At 54.9% G+C, this 20,350-nt stretch overlaps 1 protein-coding gene across 4 annotated transcripts in view; it reads left to right on the top strand.

The window, feature by feature from the left end:
* Positions 1-7,822: 7,822 nt before the first annotated feature.
* MTCL2 (microtubule crosslinking factor 2) overlaps positions 7,823-20,350 on the top strand; it is a 67,404-nt gene continuing 54,876 nt past the window's right edge. For all 4 annotated transcript variants that reach the window (XM_081255355.1, XM_081255356.1, XM_081255357.1 and 1 more), the window contains exon 1: positions 7,823-8,621. In XM_081255355.1, the coding sequence (XP_081111481.1) occupies positions 7,947-8,621 (675 nt within the window). In that variant the 5' untranslated portion in view covers positions 7,823-7,946. The remainder of the gene's footprint in view (positions 8,622-20,350) is intronic.

Raw genomic sequence — 20,350 nt, forward strand, 5'->3', positions numbered from 1 at the left:
ATGTACTCACCCTGCCGAGTCTCAGCCTCAGGTGACCTCCTCCAGCCTGTCCAGCCCAATGGCTTCCCTAGTGCATCTCCTGGATCCCACAGAGAAGGGGCCACTTCCAGAACTGACCCTGTCTACCTGGTGGTCTGTACAAAGCAGTTTTAGCTCTGCACCCTGGTCCCCCAGCGGGCAGCTGGCACCTCTGCCCCAGCCAGGTTCCAGCCCTCCTCCCAGCTCTTATACCTGCCCAGAGGGTGGCAGGCCTTGGCCCCGAGCCTGCTCCGGTTCCAGCTGGAAAGACCTGGCAGTCATTGTCGTCCATCAGAAACTCAAATCCCACAAACAAGACCTTGTCACCTCAGGCCCCCAGCTCTGCCACCACCAGCCCAAAGAGGTGGGGTTTACTCAGCTCCTTGTCTCTAACCTGGAGCCTCTCACCCACAGCTACTAGGTGCCACGTGGTGCCTGAAGCCCATCACATAAGGCGCTTCCTTAAGGGATGCAAGTGTCCAGGAAAGGGTCCTTCTGTGGGGTCCCCACCAATCACCCTGTGCTGCAGGGGAGGCCCGGGGCTGGGAGGTGAGAAGGGGCAGCCTTGCTGGTTTCCCACTCTCACATGGGGTGCTGATTCTTTCCTCATTGGCCTGTCGTGCCACGGGGTGAGATCTTGTCCAGGAAGCCCAGCATCTGGCATACAGTAGGCACACTGTCAGTGGGGTACTTCTCTATCCCTGGCTCATAGGGGAACTTCAGTGAATGCTGTTGTTGAAACACAGAACCTCCAGTTTGGAAGGGGCTTCAGCCAGTCCCAGAACAAGCAGTCTCCACCCAGGGCAGGAACTCCTGAAAAAATATGCCCACCAAGGGTCCCCCAGCGTGTTGGGTGGGTAAGCCCACTCTCTCAGGTGGCTCACTCCAGCTTCACAGACCTGAAAGAGACCCCCTTCCTGCTGGCCTTGGTGGAAAAGACTCGGGTCCCCAGATCCTCTCCCCATGACCAGGTCTCCTGGGGCAATGCCCACTCCGGGAAGGTGGGATACCAAAAGGACTTGTATTATGGGGAAAACATTCAAGTGAGGAGCCCTGTTGCTACCTCAAACATGGCTGTTGCTATATGTGTTTGAGCTGTCAACAGCTCGGGGGTCACACGTCTGGCCTTCCCTGCTCTCAGGACCCCTCTCCCAAATCTATTTCCTCCATGCTCAGTTCCTGAACCTTTGGGTACTTTGGGAGGCCAGTGAGATGTGCCTTGCTGTCCCATTCTTCATCCTCAAGTCTAGGAATGTGACCTGGCAGGAAAGCCAGTTGCCATGTAATTGGCCCCTAAAAAGCTTCCACGATGAGATTCTAGGCACCAGAGTGCTGAATGTCCCAGCTCTGCCTTGCAGCCTGTCTTGTCCTTTCCCCACCAGACCACAGGCCGCCTCTTTGAGAACTGAAACAATCACAGCCAGGAAACAATTTCAATGTCCAGTAAAAGGGGAAAAGTTTAAGCGACCCATGGAATGAATATCCCCTCTGTGGATTATTTCTAAGTATTAAAAGTGATGTTTGCCAAGAGTTCATAAATGCACGGGGAAATGCTTCTGCCACTCTGTAAGATGAAAAAAGCTGGATATAGAACTGGATATGCAGCACAGTTTCAGCTCTGTGGTTTGCTGAGTCGACTGGCTTCACCCTGACCCTCGGATGGGTGCATGACACACCCCTTCACACATCCTGAGAGGTCTGATTTCTTCTCTGATCGCTGTGACAGACGGTCTTTGCCCTCCTCACACAAGCTCCACTCCTTTGGCTGCTCACTCAGCCGGCAACTTTATTCTTCACTGAGAAAACGGAAGCCATCCGTCGCTCCCTCACCTTCCCGACAGACCCACCTGCATCTCACCCATCTCTTCCGCCTTCCCTCCAGGACAACGGAGGAAGGGCCCCTGCTGCTTTCGAAAGCCAGTCCCCTGGGCCTCCCTGGCTCTGTCGCTCTCCGCTTCTCCTGCCCAGCTTCTCTCGGCCTCACGCATCTCTCGCTTGCCCCTCTCGACACAACCGTCCCCTCCACGACTGCTCCATCCTCTATCTGCCTACACTCCACCTCTACCTCTTCTTCACTCTTCAACCCCCTGCCTTTGGCATCTGTCTCTACCATGCCTGCTCTTGCAAGGTCCCCAGCAGCTTCCGTGTCGCCCTAGGAAGGGGACACTGCTCTCATCTTCCTTCAGCTCCTGTGCCGCTTGACAGAGCGGTTCTCCCTGACAACACGCGGTCTTCATCTCCCTCCTCCCGCCTCATCGGCCACTCCCTCCCTCTCTGTCTTTTGTGGCCGGCTTCTCCTCTCTTAACCACTTGCTAGAACCAGGAATTCCACCCCCCTTTTTTTTTTTCAATTTTCTACTTTATGAAAGAAATGATAAATGGATACAGTTTTATTTAATAAGATTCAAACAATTCATGATAGATGTTTTGGCAGCAATTACTGAAGGCCCTCTTCAACTGTCCTCTCCCAATCTCATCCACTCCTGGAGGTAAAAACTATCAATCTTTTTTTTTTTTTTTTAATTTTTAAATTTTATATTATTTTTTATTTTTTAAATTGAAGTATACTTGATTACAACATTATATAAGTTATAGGTGTACAGAATAGTGATTCACAATTTTTAAAGGTTATATTCCATTTATAGTTATTATAAAATATTGGCTATAGCGGAGTGGCTGGGCCCGTGAGCCATGGCCGCTGAGCCTGCGCGTCCGGAGCCTGTACTCCACAGTGGGAGAGGCCACGGCGGTGAGAGACCCGCGTACCGCAAAAAAAAAAAAAAAAAAAAAAAAAAAAATATATATATATATATATATATTGGCTAGATTCCCTGTATTGTACAATATGTCCTTGTAGCTTATTTTATACAGAATAGTTTGTACCTCATACTCCCCTACCCCTATGTTGCCCCTCCCTCCTTCCCTCTCCCCACTGGTAACCACTAGTTTGTTCTCTGTATCTGTGATAGAACCAGGAATTCTTTATTTTATTTTATTTATTTTCAATATTTTATTTTATTTTTTAATTCAGCAGGTTCTTATTAGTTATCTATTTTATACATATTAGTGTATATATGTCAATCCCAATCTCCCAGTTCATCCCACCACCACCACCCCGCCTGCTTTCCCCTCTTGGTGTCCATACATTTGTTCTCTACATCTGTGTCTCTATTTCTGCCTTGCAAACCAGTTCATCTGTACCATTTTTCTAGATCCCACATATATGTGTTAATATACGATATTTGTTTTTCTCTTTCTGATTTACTTCACTCTGTATGACAGGCTCTAGGTCCATCCATGTCTCTACAAATGACCCAATTTTGTAGAGCCAGGAATTCTTAACTTCCTGGTTTTTCTTCTCTCTGTAGACCCTCTCTCTATGTGACCCTATCTGGTCTCATGGATTTAAATATTGTCTAAATGCGGATGACTCTTCATGACTCCAGGCTAACTGCTACCCTGGGCTCCACACTCATAGGTCTCTTGCCTACATGACTTGGATGTCTCCACAGACATCTCAAACTGATCGGGTCCAGAAAGAACTCTCCGCTTCCCCCTCTAAACCTGGTCTCTCTACCCCCGACCACATTTAAGCTGTTTTCCCTGTCTTGTTAAATGGCACCGTCACTCATCCTGTAAGGAAAGCCAGTAACCTGGGAGTTGAACTTGACTTCATTTCTCTGATCCCTCACCTCCAACCAAGGGTGTCTAACTCTTCAGAGCTCCAGAACAGATCTCAAAACTACCCCTCTTCTTCCCGCTCCACTGCCTCCACCCTCATCCAAGCCACCGTTACCTCTCAGAGGCTGGTTTAATAGGCCCCTTACCCACCTTCTAGCATCTTCTTGCCATCAGCTAGAGTGATCTATTTAAAACACAAATTAGATTATATCTCACCCCTGCTTACTCCACAGTCCCCGGTGGCTTGTCACTGCATCAACAATAAAGGCCCGGGCTTCCCTGGTGGCGCAGTGGTTAAGAATCTGCCTGCTAATGCAGGGGACATGGGTTCAAGCCCTGGTCCAGGAAGATCCCACATGCCACAGAGCAACTAAGCCCGTGTGCCACAACTACTGAGCCTGCGCTCTAGATCCCACGAGCCACAACTACTGAGCCTGCATGCCACAACTACTGAAGCCCGCGCACCTAGAGCCCGTGCTCCGCAAGAGGAGAAGCCACTGCAATGAGAAGCCCGCGCGTTGCAACGAAGAGTAGCCCCCGATTGCTGCAACTAGAGAAAGCCACACAACAACAAAGCCTCAATGCAGCCAAAAATAAACAAATAAATTAAATATATATATATATATATATATATAAAAGATATTTTAAAAACAAACAAACAAACAATAAAGCCCTGCCCAGGGCTGCTGAGGCTCCCGCTGTACAGTCCTGCTCTGTCTTGTCCTTCTTCTATCACCCATCAAGTGCCAGTCGTTCTGACCTTCTTACTTCCTTGAACATCTATCAAGCTTGTTCCTCCTTCAGCCTTCGCCCTTGCTGTGCTCTCTCTCTGGAATTCTCTTATTCTGGCTCTTTGAATAACTCAGTTTAAATGTCACCTCCTAAGAGAGGCCTCCCTGACTACCCTATTTAAAGCAGGTTCTGGGACTTCCCTGGTTGCCCAGTGGTTAAGAATCCATGCTTCCACTGCAGAGGGCATGGTTTCGAACCCTGGTCAGGGAACTAAGATCCTTCCCGCATGCCACGTGGTGCGGCCAAAAACAACAACAACAACAAAAGCAGGTTTCCCTACTAATTCTTCTAATTCTCCTTCAGCCAGTGGTTTGTATAAGGAACATAGCCATTATTTTAAAAAAAAATCACCTCCTCTTTGGAGCCTTCCAGGATTTACTCTCCATTCAGTTTCTATCATGTTGGTCAATTTAGCCACTTGAATGGGAGAACCTAAACTGTTTTTCCGCTGGGGGATCAGCATCTTCATTTTGTACAATGTGATACATAATTCTTACAATCAGTTAACGCTTCATGCCTTCTGGAGTAGAGCTTTATATGGCACACACTGTGTGCCTGAGCTGGACACCACCCAACAGCGCAGCACAACAGGCTCTGAAGCTGGATGGCCCTGGGTTCCAATCAACCCCAGCCCTGCCACTTCCAAGCTGTATGACCTTGAACAAGCATTCCAGTTATCCATTGCTGCGTAACAAACTACCCCCTAAATTAGTGGCTTAGAACAACAATATTTTGCAGTTTGGGACAGCTCATTTCTGCTCCACTTGGCATCAGCTGGGGCAGCTCCAAGGCTGGGGGCTGAATCATATGAAAGTTCCTTTTCTCACATGTCCGGGGCTTAGCAGGGACCGGAGCTGGAGTTGTTGGCTGGAGCACCTTCACGTGGCCTCTGCATGAGGCCTGGGTTTACTCCCAACATGGTGGCTGCGTCCCAAGGGAGAGTGGATTGAGAGAGAGACAGAGAGACAGAGACTGAGAGACACAGAGAAACAGAGGCAGAGAGAAACTGAGCTGAAGAGCCATATTGCCTTTTATGACCTAGCCTCACACTGTCACTTCTGCCATTCTCTGTTGGTTGAGGCAGTCATAAAAGTCTGCTCAGGTTCAAGGAGAGGGAACATAGACCACGTGACTCAACTGGAAGAGTGTCAGTGCCACACTGTAAAAAAGAATAATTGGGATGAGCTATATATTGCTGAGCCTATCTTTGGAAAATATAATCAGCCACAAGAAGTTCCTACCCTTTCTGAGATCCTCTGCTGAAGTGTTGAGCCCAGAGCCTGGCATGAGTGCCCAGGGCTCAGGAAACCCCAGGTGGCCTCCCCGCCTGCATGGAGCCAATTCTGGGCCCCTGGCTAGTCTTACTCTTTTCACTGTTGCCGTGGTCTGACCTGAGTCCAGAGCCCCACCTTGACCCAACCCCTGGGCCCCTCCCCACCAGGGCCTTGCTGCTCTCCAGGCTCTTCTGGGGCTGCCCTTACCCCTGTGAAATGCCATGCTCCATGAGGTCAGGAACTCACCATTGACAAGTCCACCAGTGTGTCCCTCAGGGTCCCGCCTGGTGCCTGTGGACTGGGTGAGTGGACAGTCAGTGGGGGGAGGAGAGCAGGTGCCTTGCCAGGATGGGGGTGGAAATGCCCCTGAAGAAGTGTTTGCAGAGAACCTGCTGAGTGGCCCTGTTCCTTACCTGGCTCCGTGGGGGGGCACCCAGAGGAAGGATCCGAGGATAGAGGGGGCACTTACACACCTAGACACACCTAGATGGGGATAAAGCCGTGTCTCACCGGGAGAGGGCATACCCCGGGAGTGTATTCACCGCGGCGGGGCAGGTGGCACAGAAACAGAGTGGACCTGGGCCAGCTGTGTGTCAAGGGCAGGAGGAGGTGAGGCAACAGGTTTGGGGGAAGAGGAAGAGGAGGGAAAGAGAGAAATAGAAAAGGAAGGAGGAAAGGGGGAGAAGGAGGAGGAAAAGGAAAGGAAGGGGAATAAGAGGGAGGAAGAAGAGGCTGCAGACCGGCAAACACCAGCCTTGCCCCCCACGCCCGCCAGGGGGTGCTACCCTGAGAGTGAGCGCCTGCCCGCCGGGTAGCCAAAGGACTGCAAGTGGCTCTGCCCAACAGCGGCTCGGTGGCGATGGGAAGTAGCAGCGAGGAGCGGGGGCGGGGAAGGCGTGACAGACACAAGGGAAATCAGCAACACAGGAGCACAGTTATGGAAGGAAAGAAACGACACCCACCAGAGCCGGGGCTCCGGGGTTATCCGGAGTTGCTCCTGTGGGGGACGTGTGGGGATCAGGGCAACCGTGTCCAGCTCGGACCAGCCCCCACGGGAGCCAAAACCTATTCCCAAAGCATGCGCTGGTCTGACTCCTGAGAACGGGCCGCCTCCATTTTAGCCCTGCAGAACCTGAGACCGGGGTCAGGGGAGGAGGGAGTATCCCTGGGATCACAAGCCGCTCACGGCGTGCAGAGCCGGGCATGCACCCAGGGCCCGACGCTCCCCACGACTGTGAGAAGGAAGCCAAGCCAGAAGATGCGGAGCACGCCCTGGAGGCGCGAGGTCTGGCTTCCATCCCGGCTCTGTCGCTAACCGTGGGCTGATCGCCTGTCTTCCCTTGGCTTCAGTTTACCCATCTGTACATTGGGATAATCGGTCTTTCTCTGCGAGGTTCAGGGGGGCGGAGTTCGCGCACGCTCTGCACAGCCTCGAGGGGCGAGGTGCTCGGCGTGTATATGGATGCTGGCTCCCGCTATCTGAGGTCCACCCGGCCTCTAGCTAGGAGTCCCCCCTCTCGCCGTTCGCGCGACCCCTGCGCGGACGAGGGGAGCAGGGGCGCCTCCGCCTGGTGCGTTCCCCAGGCCAGCGGGGGAGGGGGCGGCGGCGGAGCGGAGGGGAAGGGAGCCCGGGCCACGGCAGCCCCGGCCCGCCTGACCCTCGAGGGGGTCGCTGTTGCTTCGCAGATCCCTCCCTCGCTCGCTGCCTGTGTCCCTCCCTGCCGCTCCCGCCGCGTCCGCCTTTTGTTCGCGGAGCCGCGCGCCCCCGAGCCGAGGCGGCTGGGCGGGGAGCTGGCGGGGCTGCGCGGGGGGCGGGCCGCGCCGGGCGGAGCCGGGGCCCGGGCAGCAGCCGGACTCGGAGCCCGAGAGAGAGATCGGCGTGCAGGCAGCCGGGGCCCGGGCGCGCTCCGGGGGCGCGGCGAGGCCGAAGGGGCGGGCGCCGGGCGGAGCCGGAGCCGGAGCCGGGGCGCCTGGAGGCGATCGGGCCGCTCTCTCCGAGCCCAGGGCAGCGGAGAGACCGTGCGGCGGGGGTCGGGGCCGGAGCGCAGCCGGGGGTCTGAGGTGGGCCGAGAGGAGCCGCGGCCCCAGCGGCCGGAGGGGCGCCAGGAGCCTCCCACGGGGCGCGGAGGCCGGGCGGGCCCGAGCCATGCGCGCCGCTCGCTGAGGCCGAGGGAGGCCGCGATGGAGGTGCCGGCGGGGGAGTCCCCGGCTCGGGGCTGCGGCCCCCCGCCCGCTCCCGCTCCGGAGAGGAAGAAGAGCCACCGCGCGCCGTCGCCGGCCCGGCCCAAGGACGTGGCCGGCTGGTCGCTGGCCAAGGGCCGCCGCGGCCCAGGCCCGGGCTCAGCAGCCGCCTGCAGCGCCGCGTCCTCGGCGCGGCCCGACAAGAAGGGGCGTGCGGTGGCGTCCGGGGCGCGGGGCTCAGGGACCCGGGTGGCCGGTGTCCGCACTGGGGTCCGCGCCAAGGGCCGTCCGCGCCCGGTAACCGGGCCGCGACCGCCGCCACCGCCGCCCAGCCTCACCGACAGCAGCTCGGAGGTGTCGGACTGCGCGTCGGAGGAGGCGCGCCTGCTGGGCCTGGAGCTGGCGCTGAGCAGCGACGCTGAGTCGGCGGCCGGGGGCCCGGGGGGAGCCCGCACCGGGCAGCCGTCCCAGCCTGCGCCGTCCGCACAACAGCCTCCGCGGCCCCCCACCTCCCCCGAGGAGCCGTCGGTGGCCGCGTCGTCGGTGGGGAGCAGCCGCCTGCCACTCAGTGCCTCGCTCGCCTTCTCCGACCTCACTGAGGAGATGCTGGACTGCGGGCCCGGCGGTTTCGTGCGAGAGCTGGAGGAGCTGCGCTCAGAAAACGACTATCTCAAGGTGAGGGCGCTGGTGCGGGAAAGGGAGGCGGCGGGGAGGCGCGGGTGTGTCAGCTCCACCGGCCTGAGGCATCAGCCGGCCCGCTGTCCTACCGCACGAGCTGGGAAAGGGGCCTAAACCCTCAGGGGCTCCCTTACATCCCGCTTCCCGTTGTATCTGGGACACCTTCTCCTGAGGAAGGAACCTGGAAGAGGAGACTGCCCAAAGGACCCTGATTTGGGAAGGGGGGCTTGAGAAAAGTACTTTGGAGGATGCCTAGATGCGGTACTTGGGATGGGGGTGGGTACTCAGTGAGGGGCTGGACCTCTGATGCAGCTGCTCAGAGCCTCCACCCCGAAGCCAGAGGCCAGGCCTTTGGCGGCTCTTTTTTCTGGGACAGGCACTGCTGTGCGGTGCTGCCAGGGAGACCTGTGGCCATCCCCTGCCAAGGAGAGGCCAGAACACCATCCTGAGTCTTTACCCAGGGCTTTCCTGGCTCAGGCCTGTCCCTGCCTGCCTTTCAGGGCGGGTCCGGTTTGAAAGCATTGACATCTGGGAACATCCCCTTGGCTAGAGTCCGACTTCCGCCCTAACGGTCCCACAGCCTGGGAGGATGATGTCGTGGGAGAACCGGTTCAGAGGCAGCTTCCCAAATCCCAGGGTATTGTCTTCTGCCCAATTTGGGACAGGCCCTGTACACACAGCAGCTGCATTGGTGCCCCACGGCAGTGCCCATCTCCTTCCCATGTTCCCAGTGAGAGGAGGGAAACTGACATCTGAAAGGGGCCTTTCCTCTGGGGGGGGGGGGATGCGGTGTGGACCTGAGAGTTTCCCCGGGAGAGCAGGCTTGGCCTTCACGCTTTCAGTGGACATAAGCACCTGCTGGGTGCAGGCCAGGCTCTGTCTGCCCACTGCCTGGCCCTGAGGCAGCTTTAGGGACAGCCCAGCCCTGTGTGTCGATATTGACCTGGGAAGCTTCATGGGTTCTGCCGCCACTGGCTGGACGTGGTTTGGAAGAGGCTGAAATGTACCTACTCTTATTAGTTGATGTCCTGGCACAATACCCAGAGCACCCCTGGCCAAGAGCCACCGAGTTCACGGCACTCTGCTAATTTATGTCTGTCCAGCAACACTTAGCTTTGCATTGTAGCTCTTCTGGCCAAAAGGGTTTCTCTCTCATTAGAGTTTGTAAGGTCTTACTTAACTGTGTCTCCCCCTCCCTATTTTCCCCAGCATCTGCTATCCAGCGTACGTTTAGTCACTGTTGTAGAATAGGACAGGGTCTGTCTGAATCAGAATAATCTACCCCTTTAGCTTCTAACCTTTCCTCAGGCCAGGGCTTAGTTTTCTCATCTGTTAATTGAGAGGGGAAGCCTTCCTAAAGACCCCATTGGCTGTTGACGATCAGGGGTTCAGTCAGCTCCTATAGTATTCAAAAGCCAGTGGTGAGGAGAAGACAAGTGGAGGGTGGGTAAGAGGAGGGAGACAAGCCAGAAGGAGGCCTGGCCCTGCCCAGTTGGTGCTCTGAGCTGCTTCCAGTACTCCTTGCCTGAGCTGCTCTAAACTCGGACCCCGGGCTTCTCACTCCTGTCTCCTGGCCCCAACTGCTCCCCCTGGCAAGGGAAGATGGGCCATAGAGCTTTGCTTTAGGGTCTCACACACCCACCCCTGTGGGCTCCTGTTCATTCCAGGAAGTCAGCAGGCAGAGCTCTGGAGTCCCTATGAGCCACCCATGACTGTTAAGATGGAAAATAGTTCCAGAAGGCTGGGGATTGAGCCTAAGGTCTCACAGTGTCCAGGGCCAGGCTGGGGACCTTCCACTGCCTGGGTCAGGGTGCAGCCTCAATTTCCCCCATTCATGCAGTGTTTCTGGCTTCATGTGCAGGCCTTAGGCCACTGTTAGATCTGGGGTCTGTGCCTTCCTGGCTGTGTGATCTTGGACCAGTTACTTAATGTCTCTGGACCTCAGTTTCCTCGTTGTATAAAGGGACATCACACATCTTCCAGCCTTAAGGGTTAAATGAGTTATGTGTGCAAACACCACTAGAGCGCCTGGCATGTAGCGAGCCTCAGATGAGGGTAATTTCGATCACTGCTATTCTCAAGTGGTACGTGACACATTTCCGTGGGCGCTTATCATGTTCTCTTGTGGACTCCATGGGCGCAGAATAGATCCTCCTCCCCACCTGAAGCAGTCCCGGCCCCTCGTTCATTCATTCACCAACTACTTATTTAAGGCCTACTGTGTACCAGACACTAGCGCAGATCTGAGGATACGGCCATGGGCGAGGACGAAGTGTCTATTTTCATGGAGCTGTTCGTCTAGTGGGGGAGACTGGGATTAAACAATAGTCACACTGCGTCACAGTACGGATCGTGATAAGGATGGGGAGGGACACAGTGTGCCGAGAGCACATGAAGCTGGGGCTGGGGGTGCTAAGGGAGGCCAGGGGCTGAAGGATGAGATGGAGCCAGCTGTATAAGAAGCTGGAGTAAGACCATTCCAGGCCAAGGGAAGTAGGAAAAAGCTCGTGGATTTCGAGGATCAGTGCCAAGGCTGGAGAGAGGAAGGAGATTGGATGGAGAGGTGAGCAGGACCAGACTGTGCGGTGACACTGTGTATACATGGGTCAGTCCCTGAATTTCTCTCCAGCTGCCAGCCTCACAGAGGCAAGATGAAAGTCTAGAGGCCATGGATGTGGGCCATAGATGTAGAGGCTGTTACAGGAGGTGTTGTTTTGTTCATTCTACAGATGGGTAAACTGTGGCCACAGTGGAGAGGGGACTTGTTCCAGGTCCCAGAGCCTGTTCTCCAGGCAGCCAGGCTTGGAGTAAGAGTACCTTGTACTCTTGACGTGTTTCCTGCCCCTCTGGGCCACTTTGCTTCTAAGATGCAGAATCTGAGTTACCAGGAGAAGGACTTCAGATCCCCAGCGTGTTCCCAGCAGTCTTCGTGCTGCCTTGGGTTGAGTCCCACTGAGTCCAGTGGGGCCCTGCTCGAGCTCACCTCCCAGCTGGTGGGCGGCACTGGGAACCATCAACTGGGGAAGACCTTGCGGGTGACGGCAGATCTCCTGTGGCATGAGGCTTACTCTGGGGCCCGAAAAGTGGAAATGGGGCAGCTCTCTCTCAGTGAGACGATAGGAGGAGCTGCTACAGAGAAGGGAGTGAGCTTGCTGTCCGTTGAGTTATTCAGAGTTATTCAACCTTGCATGTTGGATAAAGACATGGGGTTTGTGGAAAGCAGCTGGCAAACGGCACAAAATGTGGTGGTTGTGATTACTTGAGGAGGATATTTATGTGGAGGCTGTAGTTGAGTTGCCTGACCTCAGCCAAGGAAGTCTGAAGGTTATTAACTTTTAAGGTTCCAGGATTCTAAGAGACAGCTTTGGCTGCAGGGCAGACATGTGGACTGTTTGACCTTCAAAACCCTGGTGGTCTGAAGTCTTCCATCTCCCCGTCACCACTAACTGTTGCCCATGCACCTTTTGAGGACATGCTGGGAACCCACCTGGTGTGGATGGAAGAATCTGAGCATTGGAGCCCAAAGACCTGGTCTAGAGACCTGACTCTGCTATTTACTGTGTGGCCATGAGCAAGTCACTTGGTGTCTCTGAGCTCTTTTTTTTCATCTATAAAATGAAGATGATGGAACCTGCCTGGGCAACTTCATAGGACTGTTTTCAGGAATCAGGGAGGGAGGTGTGAATAGATAAGAAGACATTTTGCAAGCAGTGAAATTCCGCATCTTTTAGGGAATTGTTATTATTGTCAGCCAATGAGCAGATAGGATGTCAAAGCCTTCATTCTTGAGGGAGCTGGGAGAAGCCAGGAGGCTGGATCCCCCTAGCTTTAGGATGTTGATAAATCAGGAGCTGCTCCGAGGAGGCCAGGAAGGAGTGATCACATTCCATGCTGTGTGGGCTTCATGAAGCGAGGCCTCCCCACCTCCTTGGAGGTTCTACATGTGAGTGTTTGAAGTGTAGCCAATCTAGATGTCAGCCAGAAGGGCCCAGAGGAAGCATCTAATTCCCCTCCAGCTCCCATAGTACACTTGGGTAAATGGAGGCTCCTGGTCACACAGCCAGGATTCCAAACCTGGTTGGTCTAACCCTGGGTCCTGTTCTTTCCACAGTCCGACTGGAGCATGAGCTTGTGGTCGCTAACAACGTGTCTAGTCTGGGACATAGGTTGTCGAGAGGAATTCTGTTGTGTGCAGGGCTCCAGGCTAAGGCTTCTTGGGAGCAAGTAGAGAATGACATCTGCTGGGACCGAGAACCTGGAGCCTGCAGGCAGTGTGTGGGGGACATGTGCCTGCGTGTGTGTACATGAATATGTACCCTGCACCAGTAGAAAGTGTGATTGGGACCAGGGATCTGAGGTCTTGGAGGAAGTGATGGGGGTTTGGATCAAGACTTAAGGGTTAGATAATGGTTAGGTTGGAATCCAGAGTGCTGGGATGTTAGAGCTGGCCTGGAGACCCCCAGACCGCTGATCCCCGGCCTTCTGTGGTTCTTGCTCACAAATGCCATCAACTATTAGATCATTTCCAGTGTGCCAGGCTCTGGGTTAAGTCAGTCCTTTACTCCTCACAGCAATCCTGTGTGGAGGGTTCTGATATCAGACCCATTTGACAGATGAGGAAACCGAGAGGTTATGTAATGTGCCCGAGATTGCACAGCTGATATACTTGGGAACCTCACTAGACAACCCCAAGGAGCTCCCTTCCCCAGTCTCTCTTCCACCCTCTCCCATGCAGGAGGCAGCTTGTGCCTCCAAGTTTCACAGATCAGGGTTCTCACCTGGTTTTGCCAGTTATAAGCTTTGTGACTCTGGGTGAGATTCTCAGTCTTTCAGAGTCTGTTTTTCCTTCTGAAAAATGGGAGATAAGCATGCCTGCCCCAGGGTCATGGGGACCCTTTTCCGAGTGATGATATAGATCTAGTGCACAGTAAATGTTAGTGCCTGTCCTGGTTGTCACCATTCCCATACCTGCTTCTAGGCCCTGTGCCAGGTGTCTGGGGCAGTAACCCACAAGTTGTGAAGCTCTCAGTTCCTGGGAGCTGTAGGGGGAGGACTCCAGTATATCTGTCACTGTTGGGGGGAGAGGAGTGGTCACCATGGTCAGCAAAGCTCCTGGCTAGTCCCAGCCCTCCCTGTGGCAGCTGAGAGGTGGCCTGAAAGAAGCTGCTCTGAGAACTGGGTCTTTAAGGATCCTCAGCTGGTCGCCTGTCATGGGGGGCGGGGGATAGCTCCAGCGAGATGGAGAATGAGATGCAGAAGGTGAGATGGCTGCTGCTGAGGCCTTAGGGGGACCACGAAGCTACCAGGGCTCCCAGCATTCCTTACAGAGGAGTTTGGCCTGTGTCCCTGGGCACACTCTTTCTTGCACACACAAACACATGTACACATATTCACAGCGTGTGCTCAGAGATCCACGACTATTCATACATGTCTCACATACACATCCAGGGACATGCTTGTGCTGTCTGTTTGCAGAAGCACACCTCCAGACTTATTAGGGAGGATACCTGCTCAGAGAAGTACACAAACCCATGCAAGATACACCACGTCCTGTCTCATCGCACCCGCAGTTATCAAACAGACACAACAGAGACTCACACCATCTAGGAGACTGCTGGCTCAGAAACACACCCTTACACACCCCCAGACACACTTGGCCATGTCCCAGAGATGGGCACACTCTGGAGACACCCTCAGACATATCGGAAGCACACACACATATGCGGGCGCACACACAAACCCACACAGAGTCATTACACACAGGTGCTCGCATCCGCGGAAATCCAGATACGCCCCTGCCAAGCGGGCACAGACACAGCTCATCACCCAGCCACCCCCGCTGCCTCTTCCACAAATAGAGCAAGCAGCAGAGGTCCTTGCACACTCGGGGCTCACAGACACACACCCAAGAGACACACATGAGCAACACATGTAGCCACGTACATAGAAGCAGGACACGAGCACAGAACACTCAGATGTCAGGCCTGTAGCATTTGCTAACAGGAGCCAAAGACCCACAGACCAGGTTACCCAGACACACACACACACACACACAAACTGGCTGTGACATTTCAGCTACACAGAAACACAGGAAATCCTGGCCCGTGTCTCCCTGGAGCTCATGTGTACAAACTACTGTTTTCAGCTCCTCCACGAGGCTTCCTTCCACTAGGCTGCTGGGAACAGTGAGGAGTGTGGCAGGGGCTTGACTTTGCAATCTTCTGGATCTGGGGGTCCTAGGAGCCTGGCTGGGGCTGCGTGGTATGTAGGCAGATAAGGGGCTGGCAGGTCACCAAGGTGGAGAAGATGCACCAAAGGCCCACAGGTCCCGGACACCCAGCACTTGGGCCAGGGCCCAATGAGCTGAGTGAAATGCAGCAATTGTCAGGCCTGCCAGCGCCCAGGGGCAACTCCCTTCTAATTTCCTTGGAATTTCCTGCTTGCCCTCATCTCCGGCCTCCTCCCCCTCCCCCTCTGCTGGGGACTGTGGAGGGCCATGCCACTGCCATCCCTAAAGGGCGCCTGATTCTGCCTGGGAAAAGAGGCCGGGATAGAGAAGGTTGGAGGACATGTGGGCACTCAGAGGAGGGAACTGGAAGACTTCCTGGAGGAGGAGGCATTAGAGTTGAGGAGTTAGCCTTGAATGACTGCCTCTGTGTCCAGCTGCTGGGACCGTGCCTGGCACATCGTAGGGACTCAATAAATATTTGTTGCATGGTTGAAGGAAAGGCAGTGATCAGGGTCTGCAGATGGGCTGCAGGCCAGCTGCAGGCTTAAAACAGAAGAGCTGGAGGGAGTTGGGGGGGGCAGTAGTGAGGGAGAGGCTGGGAAGGGGAGTTGGGCCTGCTGGGGAAGGGCACTGAATGCCGAACTGAGCCGAGGCATTGTGAACACCTTGCTGGGAGGGGGCCGTGTTGACCTATAGCAGAGCTAGGAGCTGCCTCCTTTCCATGTGTCTGTAGCACCGGACACAAGGCCCCAGGGCCTCTCGGGAGGGAGGTGGACAAATTCCACCTTTGGGATCAGGTCTGGGGCCAAACCTTGCTTTGTCACCTCCTTCCTGTACATGAACCCCACGTGCAAGGCCCCCTCATCAAGCCTCAGTCTTCCTATCTGTAAAATGGGAACTTAATCCCTTTCTTGCAGAGCGCTTGGGAGGATTAGTATTCAGGTGTATGGCACATCCAGCACTGTCCTGGGCACAGCGGAAGGGAGGGATCCCTTCCCTGTCCTGTGTAGCCTCTGGGGCAGAGAGAGTTCCCCAGAGGAGGGGCTCGGCTAAGTTCTAAGCAGAGGCCTGACCAGCAGCCAAAGTTATTACTGAGGTCATTGCCCCGGGTGCCCCATAGGCGTGACCTCATCTGTAGTCACATTCTCTTCCTTCTGGTGCTAGAAGGAACTTGGAGCTGGGATGGGGAAATATCTAAAGACTTTGGGGTGTTCTGGGCCAGGCTGGCCCTGTCATTCACTGGAGGCCCACAGGTCAGCGGATGTCGCTGGCCTCCCTGAGGAATGGCAGGGAGTCAGAGAAGGTGGAAGCAGCAGGCCAGCCTTTCCCTTCTCTGGGGTCCAAGGTGGTGAAGAGCACTGTGGTCTAGAGCCGGGCCCACCTGGGCTTGAATCCTGGTTCCACCTTTTCCTCTATGAGCTTTGCCTTTATAAGCCTCAGTCTCCTCATCTGTAAAATGGGGATGCTGATACTCCTTTGCTGATGGAGGGTTGCTTTGGGGTCCCACATTCTAAGACTGGGGTGAATAATCTCCCATTGCCTAAACTGCAAAGAGAAGCTCGGGCTCCAATAGAAAAACTGTTTTGGGTCCCTGTGGCTAGGCTGGACCAGTTAAACATCTTTCCCCTGGTTTTGCCCCAGATCCGCATGGGATCTTCTGGGTCAGTTGCATCAGCCTCTCCCCTCCACACCCCTCCTGGGCCCTGCCCAAGTGCCTGGGTGGCCTGTGTGGTCCTGCCTTTCTCAGCCTCACCTCACCCCTGCTCCACCCAAGTTCTGAGCGCTCCATGCACCCCAAGCCTCTATCCCTGCATTCGTCCCACTGTGGGGGCCTTTTTACTGTAGTTCCCTCCCGCCTCCCTTGGTTTCCTCCTCCACCTTCATGTGTTCAGCTCCAGGCCAGCCTCCTGTGTTAGACACGTAGGGGCTTCCTATAGGCTCCTTTGGGGAATTTACCTCTACAGTAATTAGATTATTAATTGCATAATTACAGTTTTCACTCCAGCCCCTCCCCCTGTGTGCTCTGCATGAGGGCAGGGATCTTACCAGTGTGGGACTTAACCCCTTCCTTTCACACAAGCGTAAGTAAACTGAAGCTCAGAGAGGTTAAAGGGCTTGCCAAAGGTCACACAGCCTGCAAGTGGCAAGAGGCAGAAGGACTGGGGTCTCGTGATGCTCTTTGCTCAGAGATTTGGCTGTAGCCCAGAGGCCCTTTGGGGGATGTTTTAAACACATCCAGATCCAAAAGCTGCCTTCCTTCCTGTCAACAGAGAAAGTACAGGAGGGACACTGTCGGGTGTCCCCACTGTCAGTGCCCCCCAGAGGCATCAGGGACTGCAGAGGTCTCCCTGCTCTGGCGGGTGAGGCCTGGAATGGGGCAGTGACAAGCCAGGCCTGGCCTTGGTGGGCAGTGGTCTCCGGGCATCTCCTCCCTGCCCACCCCTTCCACACATGCACACACACACACAGCTCCCCACCAGAGAGAGTGTCTGTGGTCTCATGCACAGGGCTGTGCCACATCTGGGAGGCTCACTCCTGATTGCCTTTGGAGCCTTCATCTTCCTGAGCCTCTGTTTGCTTACCTGTAAAATGGGCATAAAGTAATAACACTTTTCCTCAAAGGGACTGTCATTGAGATAACGGACATTCATTCAGAGCTCAGCCCGGTGTCTGGCACATAGTAAACCCTTGTAAATGTTAGCTATTATGATTCTCACTGTTGTCCCATTATAGAGACTGTATAGTCTAGTTTACTAGAGCTCAAATTGGACTCAAATCCTGGCTGTGCCATTGAACTGTGACCTTGAGTTGACCTTTCTGACCTCAGTTCCTCACCGGTCAGTGGGGTGGCTGGGGATACAGTGAGATAGTGTGTGCTACCTGGCACGTGCCTGGCACCCGGGGAGTGCTCAGCGAGCTCCGTGCCTGTTACTGTTTATTGCTGTTGGAGAGGTAAGTTCAGGACCCTGTCTTCCCTCATGACCCTGTGGGTCACTGGGACCAGGCAGCCTCCATGCCAGTAGGAGGGGGCATTGTGTAGCATGGCCGTGCCTGGCTGGGGTCCTGGCCCTCCTCTTCCAGGACCTTTGACCCTGACTCCCCTAAAACTAGAGCCCAGCCTCCAGGCAATGAGGCTAAGCTGGGAGGCGGGAGCCCAGAGTCCCTCCCTGCTTGACTCTGTTCAGTCTGGGGGACTATGGAGTTGTCCCAAGTCCCTCTCTAGGCCTCAGTGTCCCTGCTTGTGAAGGGATGGTGTCTCTGGGTTCCCCTCTGCCTGCTGCTACTCCCACAGTCTTGGCTTTTGAGCTGGGAGGAAAGTGGAGCTCTGCAGAGCCTTCTGCCCTCCTTGGGGTCCAAGTGTGAGGATCTCATCTGGAGCCTTGACAGACCCTGGAGGACAGGCAGAAGGGACAGCAGATGGCTGCCCTGGCCTCTCGGGGGTCTGGCATGCCGCCCTTGTGGCCACTGCTGGCCCAAACTGCAGGTCAGCCCTTCCGGGCTAGGGTGAGTGGCCCGGGCCAGAGCCAGGGTGGCAGATGGGCAGGCAGCCTGGGCTTTGGCCCGAGGGAGGGACCGTGGGAGGCAGGGTGGTGTGGGAGAAGGCGGGCCAGGCAGAGGCTCCCGCAGAGTGAAGGTTCTGGGTCCCTTAGCTCAGCTGTCATTCTTCCTGGGTCTGTTGCCCATTGGTGGGTTGGGTCCCTAGAACCTGGGCAGGAGGTGATAAATTTGGGTAAGGTTTGAAATTGGGCAGGGACGCAGTTGGGCTGGGACCTGTGATACGCTCCTTGAAAGAAACACGGGGTTGAGATGAACACAATGGGCTTAGAAGGGTCTGGAAGGCTTCTCTGAGGAGGTGGCATTTAAGTGGAGGCTTCAAGCAGGACGGGGAGCCGGCAGTGGGAGATGTGGGGGAGGGGAATCCCGGCAGAGGCTTAGAGGTAGGACAGTCTTCTGGCTGCTGGGAGAAGACCCGAGTGGCTAGAGTGTAGCCAACAAGAGGAGGAATGGGGGGAGATGAAGGTGGACAGGTAGGCAGGATCAGCCTTCTGTTTTGCTTTCAAGTCCGGTGATTTACATACCGTGAAATGAGTTTTGACAAATGCACACAGCTCTGTTAACCACCACCGCAATCAAGACAGAGAACCATCGACCTCCAAAACTCCCCCGTTGCCCCTTTGTAGTCAGTTCCTCCCTCCTCCCCCAGCTCCTGGCAACTGATCTGTTTTCTGTCCCTATAGTCTTGCCTGTTCCAGAGTGTCATGGAAATGGCTTAATACAGTACGTAGCCAATGGATTCTGACTTCCTTCACTTAGTATAATGCATTTGGGCTCCGACCACGTGGTTGTGGGTATTGGCATTTCCTTCCTTTTTATTGCCGAGTAGTATTCCATTATATGGATGTACCACCATTTAGCCATTCACCAGTTGAGGGACATTTAGGTTGTTTCCAGATTTTGGCGATTGTTGGAGGGTTTTAAACAGGAGAGTAACAGTTTACAAAAAAATCACTCCATGTACTAAGTGAAGAACAGATTGACCATCATGGGGACTAAATCCAGTGATTTGGTGATGAATCTGGCCCACCATAGATATTCACTAATTGTTCATACAAAACGGCTGTGCTCCGAGGTAGCCAGGGAGGCTTCTTGGTGGAGGTGACATTTGAGGTGGAGCAGTGAGGAGGTGGGAGACAGATGCAGAATGGAAGGAGGCCCAGGCAGTGCAGAGTCCCCGTCGGAGCTGGGTGGGCTGAGACCCCGGCTCCCTGCTCCTGACCCAGCCTTAGTATCCCAGGGTTTCTAGAGTGTGGTGTGCAGGGCCCAGATCAGAGTTCCCTGGGGACACTGGGTGAACAGCCCCCTCCCAGGGTCCACCCTAGCCCTGTGGGGGCTGATTCTCTTGGGTGGGAGCTGGCCAGGGGACCTCTGCGCTGGAACAGTCTCTTCCTTGGTGGCTGGTAAGAGGCTGCCTCCTCGTGCCTTCAGGAGCCTCCTGTCCCCCTGGTTCCTTCCCTGTCCCCTGTGGGCCAGCTGGGAGCTGTTGCTGAGGCTCACCCACCCATTGCTGCTTGCTGTGTTTCTGCAGAGGGGCTTCGTGTTTGGTCACTTTCACCTCCAGCCCCGTGGGTCGGGAGACCTTCTCACCATCTACTTTCCAGACCAGTTCCATCAGACCCAGGCATGTGGAGTCACTGCGAGTGTCCAGTAGCCCCACATCTCACCCCCCGCTTCTGTCCTCACTGTGCAGAGATTAATCATCTTACATTCCTTTAGGTTTCCTGAAGAAAGCATTCTTTCCTGGAACATTTATTTTGGCCGCACGGAAAGGCTTGCAGGAGCTTAGTTCCCCCACCCGGGGTCGAACCCGGGTCCACGGCAGTGGAAGCACCGAGTCCTAACCACTGGACTGCCAGGGAATTCCCTGGAACATTTTTTTTATTTATTTAAATTTTATTTTTATTTATTTATTTTGGCTGCGTTAGGTCTTTGTTGCCAC

Source organism: Mesoplodon bidens, assembly GCF_964165515.1.
Source record: "Mesoplodon bidens genome assembly, chromosome: 15".
Taxonomy (NCBI): Eukaryota; Metazoa; Chordata; class Mammalia; order Artiodactyla; family Ziphiidae; genus Mesoplodon; species Mesoplodon bidens.